The sequence below is a fragment of the Phoxinus phoxinus genome (genome assembly GCF_949152265.1).
Source record: "Phoxinus phoxinus genome assembly, chromosome: 6".
Taxonomy (NCBI): Eukaryota; Metazoa; Chordata; class Actinopteri; order Cypriniformes; family Leuciscidae; genus Phoxinus; species Phoxinus phoxinus.
The window spans coordinates 16,387,688-16,402,567 of record NC_136881.1 but is presented as its reverse complement, the minus strand read 5'-3'; the positions used below and the strand labels follow the sequence as shown (position 1 = coordinate 16,402,567).

Sequence of the window (14,880 nt, the reverse complement as noted above, 5' to 3'; positions counted from 1 at the left end):
TCAATTAAAAAAAAAAAAACTAAAAACTATAATGGTTGTGGTGATTTTAGCCATTATAATGTACATGTGTCTTAACAAAAAATTAAAATTGAGGATTTTCAAAAGCTTACTTCTATCAATGCTATTAGATTAATGCTTTTAAAGGGGGGGGGGTAAAATACTTAGTTTCAGTCAATCTCATGTTAATCTTGAGTACCTATAGAGTAATAGTGCGTCCTTCATATCTCCAAAAAGTCTTTAGTTTCATCATATTTATAAAATAAAAATACAGCTTTCCGATTCTATCCGGAAAAAGCCGAGGTCCTTGATTCTGGGCGTGGGCGGAGCTATTGAGTCAAGCGGGAGCATCCACAACATACAAACTGCATCCACTGTTCCAGTAACACTGGGTTCTTTGGGAAGCTGAACAAGGTAAACTTTCCCTCACATCCCAAAACACACTTTTTTGGAGACATTCTTGACATCAACCATTCCTATTTAGCGCTGCTGATGATGATTTCCGGTAGTAGCGCGTCGATGAGCGCGGTCTTTCTCTCCTCTGGTCGACGTGTGCGTGAACGCGCTTTTCCGAGAGCAATGCTCATATAAGGAGTTCCACTCTGGTCTACGTCATTAGATCTACGATAGAAAAAAACCAGCCGAAACGTGTTGCAACCCGGAAGTATGATTTTCAGCACAGAAATTCTCTGTTATTCGTTCAAAGTAACTTTTCAAACTTTGGCCATTATTAGCATGAGAATCCATCTCTTTAACACTGTAAACAACTCTGAATACATGAAACACCATTGTACCCCCCCTTTAAAGATTAATGTAAAGTGAGCAATAGATGACAGTAAAGGTAATCCAAAAATAAAAAAGGAAATGAGCATGAGCACAATTAAATATCAAATATCGACCAATACCGTTACATTTAAAAACAGCGCAAATAACGTCCAATAACAGATATACAGTAGGACTACTGATACAGGTTTAGGGAAAATACTTTTCCCAGAAACTTTCCTGTTGCTTGATTTAAAAGTTGACAAAACATTATTTATAAAAATGTTTTCACCTTATTAAAGCCTCGGCTGTATTAGAGAAAATGAAATCACTTTCAATGTTACTTAGCGGACATTTCACTTGGAAACTGCAATTTGTTGTAGCTACGGCAATATTTAAAAAAAAAAACTACTGTATGCAATGTCACATTTTTGTCATGAGATCAGGTTCCATTGAAAGGTTGAAACCACGGTAGGTACCTCTATCACAGCTTTGCCCCGTGTAGCCGCTGTTGCACTCGCAGTAGGCTTTCCCCAGCCCAGACACGCGGCAGCGCCCGTGTTTACATGCTATGTACTGACAGGGACTCAACTGCTCCTCTTCATCACACAATACACCTGCAAAGCCTGGATGACAGCGACAGCTGTACGAGTACGAGTTTATGGGCAAACAGGAACCGTGGATACACCTGAGACAGACACACACACAAAATTACAAAAAATAAGATGTCCACTCTAATATAATGAAACCAGCGTGTGTGTGTGTGCATTCTTCGGTCTCTTACTTGTTCCCGTCACATGGGTTGTTGATCTGCTGGTCACACAGAGGGCCAGTCCATCCGGCCTCACACTCACAGCTGAAGGAGGATTGTCCGGTGGCATGGCACTGCCCGTGAGCGCACACACTCCGCTGGCAGGGCTGGCAGCCGGGCACCACCCCCTCCTGCAGCAGGAACTGAGTGAGGTCCTGGAGCTGGTCATTAATGTAGAGGTTTCGGATACAGCCGTGGAAACTAGAGCCGTTCCTCCCGGAGCTCTGACGCAATGAGGCCAATCCAGACTGCTGAGGAATTCCTGAGAAAAGAGGAGCTTATTATATGATTTTATTATATGATACATATATTTTTTATTGCTGTGAACTAATTCTGGGAAGATCCAGAGTTGGAAGCAGACCTAACCAAGTTTCAAAGTGACCGCTGTGTTGTACATACCCCCAAGGTAAAGTGGAGCAGGGCTGGGTGCTGGGCTGGGACTGTTGGCGGTGTTGATGGATTTGGGGCTTCCTCCATCAATGGACAGAGACAGAGACTGATCCTTTGCCACCAGCTCCACTACATGAAAACTGCCATCATTTATGGTCTCAACACTAGGGAGAGAGCAGAAGTGAACAGTGAGGGTCATTTCAAAATAATAGTTAAATAGGGTCAATAGTTTAAAAGGGGTCATGAATTGAGAAATAAAAATGTCTTTGATCTTTTCACATATAAGAGATCATTGTACTATAAAAATGTCCTGAGAGTTTCAAAACCTTGTTATTCCAAAAACAGCTTTTATTGAAACCAAGCTCAAAAAATGACTCGTTTGGGATTTTGTCACATTATTACGTCTGCAGGAGATCAACGCCTACTTCTACATCATTGCCTCTTTAGCCCCGCCCACTGATTCACACGTTATGTAGTAGTAAATACGAGAGAGACTAAATACCCCAGCAACAAAACGAGAGATGCCTCTGAGGATTACAAGACGCTTTGAAGTCTTTGCATTGCCTTCCTTGTGATCCTAACATTAAGAAAGTGTGGATGAGCTTTTTTTTTTAACGAAGTTCCAGTTAGATCGCGTCAGTAAGACGTGTCGCATCGTTTGTTCGCTTCATTTTACTGCGGATTTGTTTTTAAACAAGACATCGTCGGGCGCAGGTTTTTCAGAAAGCCTGAAAATAAAAGATGATGCAGATGCTTATATTAGATCTGACAGTAATGTCGCAACAAACAAGTCTGTGTAACAGTGTTTTTACCATCTGTCACTATTGCTTTGTCTGATACAGATCGTTTCATATGTACTGAGTATTTACAGTATACTGTAGCGCCGCAGTCAAACTGTGGATAGTTGTGATTTGGATAAAATTGATTTGCCACAACCAAGACTTTTAAAGCATATGTAATACGCATAAACGTAACCAGATACTTTTAAAAATCTGCATTTTTCAAAACAAATTTACACGTGTAAATTTGGTGGGGATGTTGAAAATTATTTTAATATGCAAAACTGTTACCCAATCATAGCAGTGGCCATTTATTCCATGTCCGGAATGCGTCACACCCATCAAAACAAAGTGTTCGAAAGAGAGGGTCAAAAACAGGAGAGAAAGTAGCCTATTACTTCTGAATCTTTTTTGATGTAAAAATCTTGATAACATTATAAGTGGACCTCAGAGAATTTTTTTTAATGTGATGACCCCTTTAAATTGATTAGACTTCATCAAAAAAAGATTCTTCAGAAGAAATATTTTTCTTCATTACTGTTGAGAAAAAAACCAAGCTTTTAAGGGTTTGCTTCCACCAGAGATCTTCAAAAGGAGTCTGTGACCTTTCGCCAACTACTTTTTGATCTCAGTCTAATTTCAGTTAAAAATGAAAACAACTCAAACCAAACACCTTAACCAAAGCTAAAGTTGAGTATAAAACGGCAGTTGCGATATTATTTTCTTTTCTTTCTTGAAACGGCTTCTTGAACAAGAAAAAATGCAGGGAATTGATTGGATCGTTGAATTGTTACGGTTTGTTTGTTAATGCTGTGATCTCATGTGAGTGACACGTGCCAGTAAACGCGTCACCAGAGAAGAGAAGATTCACATGAATTAAAAACAAAATTTTGTTTTTCGTAAATTTCTATTTTATGGTGACTTTAAAATTTGATTATTGCTCCCACATTCAAATATATAAAGTAACATTTAATTCTTATGTACTAGTATATCATTCTGAAATTAATGATTATTTTAATGGCTTTGAAACGAAATGATCATAACTGTATGTAAATACAATAATATGCACATTACCATACTATAGGCTAAAATGCAACCCTCAATTTTATACCATTTGTAGACATCTTATGTAACATTATAAATGTCTATCACTTTTTATAAATGTAAAGCATCCTTGCTAAATAAAAAGTTAAATGTCTTTAAAAAATGACTGATCCCAAACTTTTGAATGGTACAGTATATGGAGTCTGGAGTAAATATAATAAGATGTATTGATAGATGATTGTCCTGGTCTTGATTTAGCATATTGTAAAATGTATAGTTCCATACATGGTCTGTTGTAAAATGCCTACAGTATCTATATCGTGTGTGTGTGTACCTGTAGATGGCAGATGGAGGATATGATCCAGAATCATAACTGACTCTCAGTCTGCCTCTGTAGAGCTCCACAGCGATGTGTTCATTATCTCCTTTATACAGCAACACCCCATTATCCTCATCTGTGGCGATCTATGACACGCATACAGACCACATGAGTGTGTGTATATGCATTTTTGATGAACAATCTCTCACTCACACTCAAAAACACAAGCAGAATTATCTTTCTGATGACATGTACCTGTAGTGATATATTGGCCTGTTCTGTGATGAGGTTGGAGGGGATCTGCAGGAATGATTCTCTATTGATGAAGTTGACGCTGACCAGCCTCTCACAGTGCACGCCCTCGTAACCATGGAGACACTGACACACAGGATCTGTGTCCTTGACAACACACTGTGCACCGTTGGCACAGTCATAGTGGTCACACGGACTTGTTCTCGGCAGGACCATTGGAGGAGAGAACTCGCAGAACAGCCCACTGCCCGCGCACACACACACGCACAGTGAGACACGTATTCCACATGGTGATCTCTGATGATCTAGTGTGTTTGTGTATTCATGCTCACCTGTATCCTTCTGGGCACACACACGTGTAGCCATTCACAGCATCAATACACTGACCCCCGTTTTTACACTTATTATCTTCACAATCATCAAAATCCACCTCACAGTGCTCCCCGGTGTAACCTGGAGTACACTCGCACCTACACAAACACACACACACGAAACATCATCACATTTAACATTTCAAACTCACTTCTTCATCTTTAACTCCAATCATTTCAGGGCTGCAGATTCACATTCAATATAAATACACCATAGTTATGCCAAAATACCATGTTACAAGTATTGTTACTATGGTAAATCCATGGTAAATGTTGGTGATTTGTGTATTGGAAAGCTTTCTAACTTGTTCGTTCAGGGCGTCAAAGTGTTTCTCCAGTTCTCCATGTTAATGCTGTTGAGAATGTCAGCGCTGTTTCATCAGGCTTTAAACTAGTTTAAATCACTGAGACATTTGTGGTTGAGAACAGAATTCTTCACTGAATTCGTCATCAATTCTGAGGCGAATTCAAACACTTCTTCCTGAATCAACGCTTTTAAGCTGTTACGCTGTTTTATAGAAACCACATATACAGTAGTTACTTTTTACTATAGTAGTGAGGAGCCATGAAGGGTTTTACCTGTGGTTTCCATGGCACATTTTAATAAGATTAGAATCCTAACTCAGTCGTACTGTCAGAATATTCACATTTTGCCCTATCCCTTAATGAGAGTAAATTTGCATCTGCATCCCAACCCAAGCTCAGTGCTTTACTCTCAAATGTGCATTTCCCAGAGAGTAAAAAAAAATCAATAAATGAGGGTCTTTAGCATAGAAAAGTTTGAAACCCCCTTCGCTAGCTTATAGATGGACTAAAGGCCACAACACTCACTTTAACTGAAAGTAAGTCAAAGTGCAGAAGCTGTGTTTAAATATACACTTTTAGTCATTTAAGGTCCATCTAACTAGGTTTGGGGTCTAAAGTTAAACCTGAACATGCCAACATCTGTTGTATGTTCAGTGGTGCGGTTGGAATCATGCTCCTTTTTTTTAAATAATATACATACAGTATATGAACAGTGAAATCTATTGTGTTGTGAGATTAGACTTCTCTAATTACGAAAGTTTTAGTTACTTAAACCACTGAAATTGAAGTTCTTTTGAATGAATTTACACACACCCTAAAGCGCTACATAAACACATTCATCATCCCTTCGTATCGCATCATATCATATTTAAAACACCCCCCTCCAACTCATTTTATATAGTAAGCCCAACGGGAGAGCTGTAATTGAATATCAGAACACAAACATAGAGCAGAACCTCAGAGACTCCAGCTGCATTCCACACAGCTCTGGTGTTGTGTTAACATCTGCACCAATGGGCAAAAAACACACAAATGAACTTATGTGGTCTGCTCACACACATCACATCAGCAGAGAAGGAAACACACACCTGATGTTTTCTAACATGGCGATTGTTTTTGGTCTGGTGGAGAGAGGGATAAAATCAAATATGAGATGAGAGAAGGGGGCATCTGGAGGGGAGAGAGTGATGAAACCGAATCCAAAAAGGTTTTGGATCCAACGGGATTAAGAGACTGCAGAAGGGCGGTTTTTATAGGCAAGGATTTAAACGTCTGTACAGCACTAATGCACTGGAGTCAGAAGAGTATGCAGAGATATTGTCATGATATGATTGGTCAGTATATTATATAAATAGACCAGCGTTCAAAGGTTTGTGGTCAGCAAAAACATTTTTTTTTAAGTCTCTTTTGCTCAACCATTTATTTGATCAAAAATAGAGTAACAAATATTTTTACAATTTAAAATAACTGGTTTCAATTTTAATATATTTTAAAATGTTATTTATTCCTGTGTTGCTAAAAAAAATGTCTTATTATTATCAATGTTGAAAATAGTTGTGGTGCTTTATATTTTTGTGAAAGCTGTGATACACTGCATTCAAAGTTTTCAACATTGATAATAAGAAGAAATGTTTATTGAGCAGTAAATAAGCATATTGGAATGCTTTCTGAAGGACCATGTGACACTGGAGACTGGAGTAATGATGCTGAAAATTCAGCTTTGCCATCACAGGAATAAATTATATTTGAAAATATATTCAAATAGGAAAAAAAAACAGTTAAATTGTTATAATATTTATCCAATAAATGCAGCCTGGGTTAGCATAAGAGACTTCTTTGAAAAACATTTAAAAAACGTACTCGGTTACTAACGTAACCTCGGTTCTCTCTAGAAGAGGGAACGAGTACTGCGTCGAAGAACGCTACGGAAAGATATTTCTTTGTCGAGATTGAAGCCTAAAATTAATCCTTAATTTTGTAATAATGTAAAACGCTTTTCTGAAGCATACAACCTAGGCGGAGCAATACAGCTCACCCATTGGCTGCTCTGCCAGAAAAGCACAGCCTATGCGAGGCCAGGACGCTGACCAATGAGGGCGCTTCGCGCCCTTCTGCGTCACCTCCCGCCCAAACAGGCGTGGCCTAGGCCTATAAATACGAGCATAGCTGTCTAACACGCCGATTTTCGTCAATGAAGCGACGCAGCGCGGACACGCACGGCCATGAGACGCAGTACTCGTTCCCTCTTCTAGAGAGAACCGAGGTTACGTTAGTAACCGAGTACGTTCTCTTACGTAGAGTTCTCTCGTACTGCGTCGAAGAACGCTACGGGAACCCCATGTAAAACGCCGTGCGTGCTCTTGGACCGACACAGACACCTAAGGGCGCGCGCGCCCTGGTATACAAGTGCCTACCCCAAGAAGTATAGGGAGAGCGGCTAAATTAGCATCATCCCTTTATAGTAGTGCCTCTTAAGGCATAATAGCATATATATGTAATATAGATATATATGAGGGGTAATAGCATGCTCATGGGACACATTGTCAGTGAGTGATGCTTAAACATTGAAGTGACCTGGGCCGCAGCGCGGGGCAGGAACACTTATACACATTAAACATTGAAGTGACCTGGGCCGCATCGCGGGGCAGAAACACTTAAACATATTAACATTGAAGTGACCTGGGCCGCAGCGCGGGGCAGGACACTAATACATAGTCTTCTAGACCGAGAGCAGTTTAGCCTGCAACGCAGGAACCTCTAGGTTATAGAACCTAATAAATGTAGACGGGGAGGCCCAGCCTGCCGCCATACAGATATCTTGTAACGAGATTCCGCTATACCAAGCCCATGAAGAGGCCATGCCTCTCGTGGAATGTGCTCTGATGCCCAAAGGGCATTCCAAACCTCTAGATGCGTAGGCTAGCGCAATGGCGTCCACTACCCATCGAGACAGACTCTGTTTCGTCGCGGCTCGCCCCTTGGAGCGTCCGCTGAACGAAACAAAGAGCTGCTCCGTCTGTCGAAAAACAGCGGAGCGGGACACATAAGCTCTTAATGCCCTGACCGGGCAAAGGGGGCTATTTCCGTCCTCTGAAGCCGGCAGAGCCGACAGGGAGATGACCTGAGCCCTGAACGGTGTGTTGAGGGACTTAGGCACGTACCCATGCTTCGGTTTCAATACGACTACAGAGTCGTTTGGCCCGAACTCCATACAAGAAGCTCTCACTGAGAGCGCTTGCAAGTCTCCCACACGCTTCACTGAAGCGAGAGCCAAAAGAAACACGGTCTTGAAAGACAGGTGTTTCATGTCAACTGAGTGAATAGGCTCGAAAGGGGCCCCTTTCATAGCGTTCAACACTGTAGAAAGGTCCCAAACGGGGACTGAGGGGGGCCTTGGGGGGTTTAACCTCCTGGCGCCTCTAAGGAAACGGACCACCAGGTCGTTCCTGCCTAGTGAACGGCCAAGCGTTGGATTAACGAACGCTGATATGGCAGCCACATAGACTTTGAGCGTGGATGGGGTTCTTCCCTTATCCAATAGCTCTTGCAAGAAGGAGAGAATCTCCGGTTCTCCACACTGAAGTGGTGACAGACCTTGATCTGAACACCATCCAGAGAACACCGACCATTTGGAAGCGTAGAGCCGTCTAGTAGACGGAGCCCTAGCTTGCTCGATCGTGTCTAACACTCCTCTTGGGAGGTTAGCGGGTACCCGTTTATGGCCCATACGTGTAGGGACCAAAGCTCGGGGTGAGGATGCAGGATCGCGCCCTTGGCCTGTGAGAGGAGGTCTCTCCTCACTGGAATCGGCCACGGGGCAGTACTTTTTAGTCGCATCAAAGCTGGGAACCAGGTCTGATTCGTCCAGTATGGAGCAACCAGTAGTACCGAGCATCCGCTCTCCTTGATACGCTCCAGCACTTGAGGCAGGAGTGAGACAGGAGGAAAGGCATAGAGCGGACGGCGGGGCCAGACTCTGGCCAGCGCGTTCGCGCTCTTCGAAAAGAATTCTGGGCAGTGAGCGTTCTCCTGGTTTGCAAACAGGTCTATTTCCGCTCTGCCGAACCTTTTCCACAGCAGACGCACTGTCTGTGTGTGTAGGGACCACTCTCCCGTAGGAACATTGTTCCGTGAGAGTCTGTCCGGGCCTACGTTCAAGTGGCCTGGCACGTGTATTGCTCTTAACGAGCGCAGGTTGTGCTGGGCCCACACCAGTATGCGTTCCGCTAACCTGAATAGGTTTCGGGACCTCAGGCCACCCTGGTGGTTTATGTAGGCTACTACCGACACGTTGTCCGAGCGGACCAGGACGTGGTGTCCTTTTATCCGGGGACAGAAACGCCTCAGCGCAAAGTCCACCGCCATCATTTCCAGGCAGTTTATGTGCGGTAGTTTGGCTCGCTCTGCCCATTGGCCAAAGAGCGGTCTGCCGTCGAGCAGTGCTCCCCAGCCTGAGGTGGACGCGTCCGTGGACACCACCTTCAGGCTCGAGGAAGTCCCCAGGCTTACACCTGACCGGTACCAGTCTGACGCTCTCCATGGTGTCAGGGCTGAAATGCATTCCTGAGTGACCTTGAGGCGATAACGACCGTGTAACCATGCTCGGCGCGGTACGCGCATTCTCAACCAGAACTGTAGTGGGCGCATGCGCAGCAGGCCCAACTGCAGCACTGTAGAGGCTGAGGCCATGAGGCCCAGCATTTTCTGAAATCTCCTGAGCGGCACTATGTGGCCGCTGCGGAAGGATTTCGCCATTTGCAGGGTATTTCGCCTGCGCTGTGATGACAGGCGTGCTGTCATAGACAGTGAGTTCAGATCCAGTCCTAAAAAGGAGATCCTTTGACTGGGAAACAGTGAACTTTTCTCCCAATTGACTCTCAGACCTAAGCACTCGAGGTGATCGAGTATTAGTGTCTTGTGGTGAGCGAGTTCTGACGGAGATTGAGCTAGAATCAGCCAATCGTCCAAATAGTTCAGAATTCGAACGCCTCGGAGTCTCAGGGGTGCCAGCGCCGCGTCCATGCACACTGTAAATGTACGAGGTGCTAGGGATAGGCCGAATGGCAGGACTGTGTACTGATATGCCCGGCCCTCGAAGGCGAATCTCAAAAATCGCCTGTGACGTGACGCAATTTGTATGTGAAAATACGCGTCTTTCAGATCTATCGCCATAAACCAGTCTCCTCGGCTAATTTGCGCGAGGATTTTTCTGGTCGTGAGCATTCTGAACTTCCGCTTTGTTAGCGTTTTGTTCAGACGCCTTAGATCTAAAATGGGTCTGAGACCCCCGTCTTTCTTCGGTACCAGGAAATATCTGCTGTACAGACCCCCTTCGCTCTGAGCTTGAGATAAAGGCTCTATGGCCCCTTTGCTCAATAGCTTCGCTATTTTCGGCTCGAAGTAGATGTGCTACTTCTGTTTTTACCGTGGTTTCGACTTTTCCCGTGAAACGGGGAGGGCGTCGATGAAACTGTAGCGAATAGCCTCTTTTTATAGTCTCTAGCACCCATTCTGAGACCCCGGGAAGTCTTTCCCATGCATGTGCACGTGTGACTAGGGGTTGAATGTAATCTGGGCCCTGGTCGCGAAATGGCGGCGACACGAGAGCAACCGTGTGCTGTAACATGGACGCCGTGGCGTCTGAGGCGGGGGACATGTTTAACACAGTATGCGTCCCGCGCGCGCTCTGTTCTCTGAGTTGAGAGAGAGCACGCGGGGCGAGCCCTACGGGGCTCGTTATGTTTGTGAATAAACGTGGGCGCTTGGTGGCGGGCACATTTATAACACCGGGGACACTGTGTTTGTGTACTGACTGACCGTTCGTTAGTTTCGTTTTTACAGAAACCGCGGAACGTGCAGTGTGTAGTGGTTGTGGGCACTGGATAGTGGGCACGCTCACTACATGTAAAGCACAACCGGCATGAGCCGATTTTATGTGTGCAAACCCTGTGTTGAACGGGGCTGTGCTTGCACGGGTTGAAAAACCGGGCTCTGGTCGCGAAATGGCGGCGACACGAGAGCAGTCGTGTAACATGGGCGCCATTGCAGTGTGATGCGGGGGCGCGCTTAATCGAGCGGGCAGCCCGCGCGCGCTCTCAGCTCTCTCAGGTGAAAGAGAGAGCGCGCGGTGCGAGCCCCGTACGGCTCGGCATGTTTGAGAATAAATGTGGGTGCGTGAACGCGGGTACATTTATAGCACTGGGAAGTACTGTCTATTAGAACTGACTGACCGTGCATTGGTTTCGTTTCATAGAAACCGTGTGACATGTAGTTTGTAGTGATTGTGGGCGCTTGAAAACGGGCACGCTCACTACATATAATGCACAATCGAAATGAGTCGATTTATGTGTGCAAACCCTGTATGTGTAGGGCTGTGCTTGTGTGTACGAATGGGCACTAGGTCGTGGGCATTACGGATACACACATTACATCATCGGCTGTGGCCGGGACACCGTGTAACACAGAGAGTACTGTCTATCAGAACCGACTGACCGTGCATTCGTTTCGTTTTTACAGAAACCACGGGACATGCAGTGTGTAGTGATTGTGGGCACTGAAAAGCGGGCACGTTCACTAACTTACATGTGAAGCACAACCGACACGGGTCGATTTTATGTGTGCAAGCCCTGTATTGTGTAGGGCTGTGCTTGTGTGTACGAATGGGCACTAGGTCGTGGGCATTACGGATACACACATTACACCATCGGCCGTGGCCGGGACACCAGTAAATACATTTTTAGATTTACCTGGGGCGTCGTGAAAACGGCGTCTGTGTGCAGGCAAACGGGCATTGATGCCGATTTGGTGACTGCAAAATACACTGGCACGGTCGCGAATGTTGGGACTGTGCGAGCGAGACATTTTAGTGAAATCCGGCCGCGGCGGGATTTTAACACTGTAGCTTTCCTCGAAGCAGAAATGCGCATCCTGGCTGAAAACGGGGCTTTCCGGGACTCCGCGATTTCCTCGTGAATTCAGGAAGAAAAAGGCGCGGGTCGTGAGGACGGTAACGTACGTTCCTCTGCAGAAAAGCAGCCATCCAGCCGGTAAGCGCATCGATGCTGGTCTTTCTCCGTCGACGCTCACGAGCGGCGGGGGAGGGGAGATCCTCGGAGCTCGCCCATCCCTCGCTACCCGAAGCGAGGAGAGAACAGCAGTCGTCCTTCACAGACACGGCTTCATCTTCCTCATCCATGACGGACGCGGCGGCACACAGCGGCCCTTGTCCGTCGGTCAGAGAGTCGAGCGAAGCGGGCGGAGAAGCTAGCGGCAGCAGCGGCGAGCATCTCGTGGTGAAGGGAGGTTCCGGGCTCCGCTGAGCACGGCGCTTTTCACGGCGCGGCACTACAGCGGGCGGAAAAGGGTGCAGCTTCAGTAAATGAACGCCAGGCGAGTCCGCAGAGTCACCGTAGGCATCAAATCACAGTGATGGCAGCCGCCATCGACGAGAGCTGAAGCTGCGTGATACTCACAGGCAGGAAACACAAGCACGTGGTCCCCGTCGCTGAGCGGGGCTCTACACGAGCCACAGGAGGTGCGAGACATCTTGAAAAAGACGCTCGGCTCTTTTAGTGTGGAAAAACTGTGTGACGCGACGGCGAACACACACACAAAACACACACACATAATGTAAAGGATATTCCACGCCGGAGAAGCGCAGCAGGGAACGGCGGCTGAAGGCGGCGATGACCAGCGGCTTCAGGTAAGAGGCGCGTCCTGCTGAGGTGCTTGTTCCAAACGGCTGTGGCGGCTCGAATCCAATCCAACGATGCGTGCAGCTTCGTGAATTTAAGAAAATCGGCGTGTTAGACAGCTATGCTCGTATTTATAGGCCTAGGCCACGCCTGTTTGGGCGGGAGGTGACGCAGAAGGGCGCGAAGCGCCCTCATTGGTCAGCGTCCTGGCCTCGCATAGGCTGTGCTTTTCTGGCAGAGCAGCCAATGGGTGAGCTGTATTGCTCCGCCTAGGTTGTATGCTTCAGAAAAGCGTTTTACATTATTACAAAATTAAGGATTAATTTTAGGCTTCAATCTCGACAAAGAAATATCTTTCCGTAGCGTTCTTCGACGCAGTACGAGAGAACTCTACGTAAGAGAATCGTTATTATTCCAAATCTTTCACAAGTAGTATATACATATGAAAAAAATAAAAAACTAAGTGGAATACACATTTCTGCTTGTGGATAGTTTATTGCCTATTAAGGGCCTTGAAAATGAAATTCAAAACTCAGAAGTTCTTTAAAAGATTTGATGCTGTAAACGTATCATGTTTTGCCAAACCTAGTGGCAAATTCGTCCTCAAAAGTGGCCCAGTATATTTTAAACACGTTTTTTTCAAATGGACTGATAATAACTTGTGAATCTGTTTTTGCCAGTGTGTTTCAAATGATCAAGTATGTGGATTTATTGTTTGAGGCTGAGTCTAACACATAGTGTGGAATTTAGTGACTTACATGAAGCCCTTAGCGGTCAGAATACATTTGGAGTCGTGCTGACACAGGTTCAGCTCTGAAGCGCAGAAATCCAGCTTATCTTCACACAGCTCCCCTGCACACACACATACTCATTATGAACAGTCAGAAAGAGTGGGAAGAGTATGAATAATCATAGAAGTGTTTACAGTAAGAAAACATGTCACATCCCATTAAACCAGTAGGACTGTGTTTGCGTGTCCAGTGTAGTCTCAGTGTAGAAGATGACAAAATACCAATACTCTGAAGAACAACGATACAATACACCTCTATTGACAGTGTATCAGCAAGGAAAAAATGTGTGTGTGAGTGTGAATTTCACACTTCAGCAAGCACAGAGGACGCACTAGCCAGAAACAGCAAAGGAAAGAGACAGACAATGGGAGGATGAAGTGAAAGAGAGTAAACTAACCTTTCTCCACCTCATTATTATTAGCAGCTAGTAGAAAAAGAGAAACAAGTAGCGAGAGAAAGACAGGAAAACAAAGAAATACAGAGGACGTGTTTGACATGTTAGCATGTTAGCTCAAGCAGCACATGTGCATGTTAGATGTGTTATAGTTAAACAGATAAAGCACAGAGAACACCGAGCATTTTGCGTGTGACTGTGCGTGTGTGTATGTGTGTAAGTTACCTGTGTATTCAGGTGAGCAGTGACAGGTGTAGTTGTTGATACCATCCACACACGTGGAGTTATTCTCACAGTCATTATCTTCACAGTCATCGATATTTATCTCACATTCGTCGCCCTCAAATCCATCTAGACACCCACACCTGAACATACACACATAACAACTGCGTAAGACTTTTTAATACTTTTGAAACCTTTAATTCACTCAAACTCTATGAACAGTACTGATATTCTATATTTGTTTGTTTCTGTACTACTACATTTATCTTACAGTCTATTGTTCTATATATTATGTGGTTCCTACATACTGCATGGTTTGGGTCCCTCCATTAAAAAAAATTCCACTATTTCTTCCCAAAATGTTAAGAATGGGTGCTTAGAAATGAAATAATCTCTCTTCAACAAGATGCACAATTTAAGGTATCATTAATGCCCAAAGCACAAACAGGATGAGTGTAATATTTAAGCTCACACTATAAACATTATACAGTGCCTCATTCAATTAAGCTGGTTTGAATTCAGATAAGAAAGAGTGATCCTTGCCATAGTGAAAACCACTGATGAAACGGGATAAATCTTACATTTATGATTTATGATGCTTCGCACTGAGGAGAATACATTGAACTGTTATTCATATACATTATCAGGTTCCAAGTTCATGCCATTGTTTGAAGCCAAAATTGACTGAATATTTGAAAGCACTATAGCAGCAGTGTTTTCGCTCTTTGGGAAATTGACTTATGAATGG

At 44.6% G+C, this 14,880-nt stretch overlaps 1 protein-coding gene across 7 annotated transcripts in view; it reads right to left on the bottom strand.

The window, feature by feature from the left end:
• The window catches only part of slit2 (slit homolog 2), an 81,270-nt gene that overhangs the window by 2,578 nt on the left and 63,812 nt on the right, over positions 1-14,880 (bottom strand). For 4 of the 7 annotated variants that reach the window (XM_079616711.1, XM_079616712.1, XM_079616713.1 and 1 more), the window contains 8 exons: positions 14,136-14,275; positions 13,484-13,577; positions 4,687-4,824; positions 4,358-4,598; positions 4,118-4,248; positions 1,970-2,124; positions 1,544-1,832; positions 1,239-1,447 (listed from right to left, as the gene is read on the bottom strand). In XM_079616711.1, the coding sequence (XP_079472837.1) occupies positions 1,239-1,447; positions 1,544-1,832; positions 1,970-2,124; positions 4,118-4,248; positions 4,358-4,598; positions 4,687-4,824; positions 13,484-13,577; positions 14,136-14,275 (1,397 nt within the window). Of the gene's footprint in view, positions 1-1,238; positions 1,448-1,543; positions 1,833-1,969; positions 2,125-4,117; positions 4,249-4,357; positions 4,599-4,686; positions 4,825-13,483; positions 13,578-13,913; positions 13,941-14,135; positions 14,276-14,880 lie in introns of all 7 variants that reach the window. The other 3 variants (XM_079616708.1, XM_079616709.1, XM_079616710.1) reach the window with 1 other exon arrangement.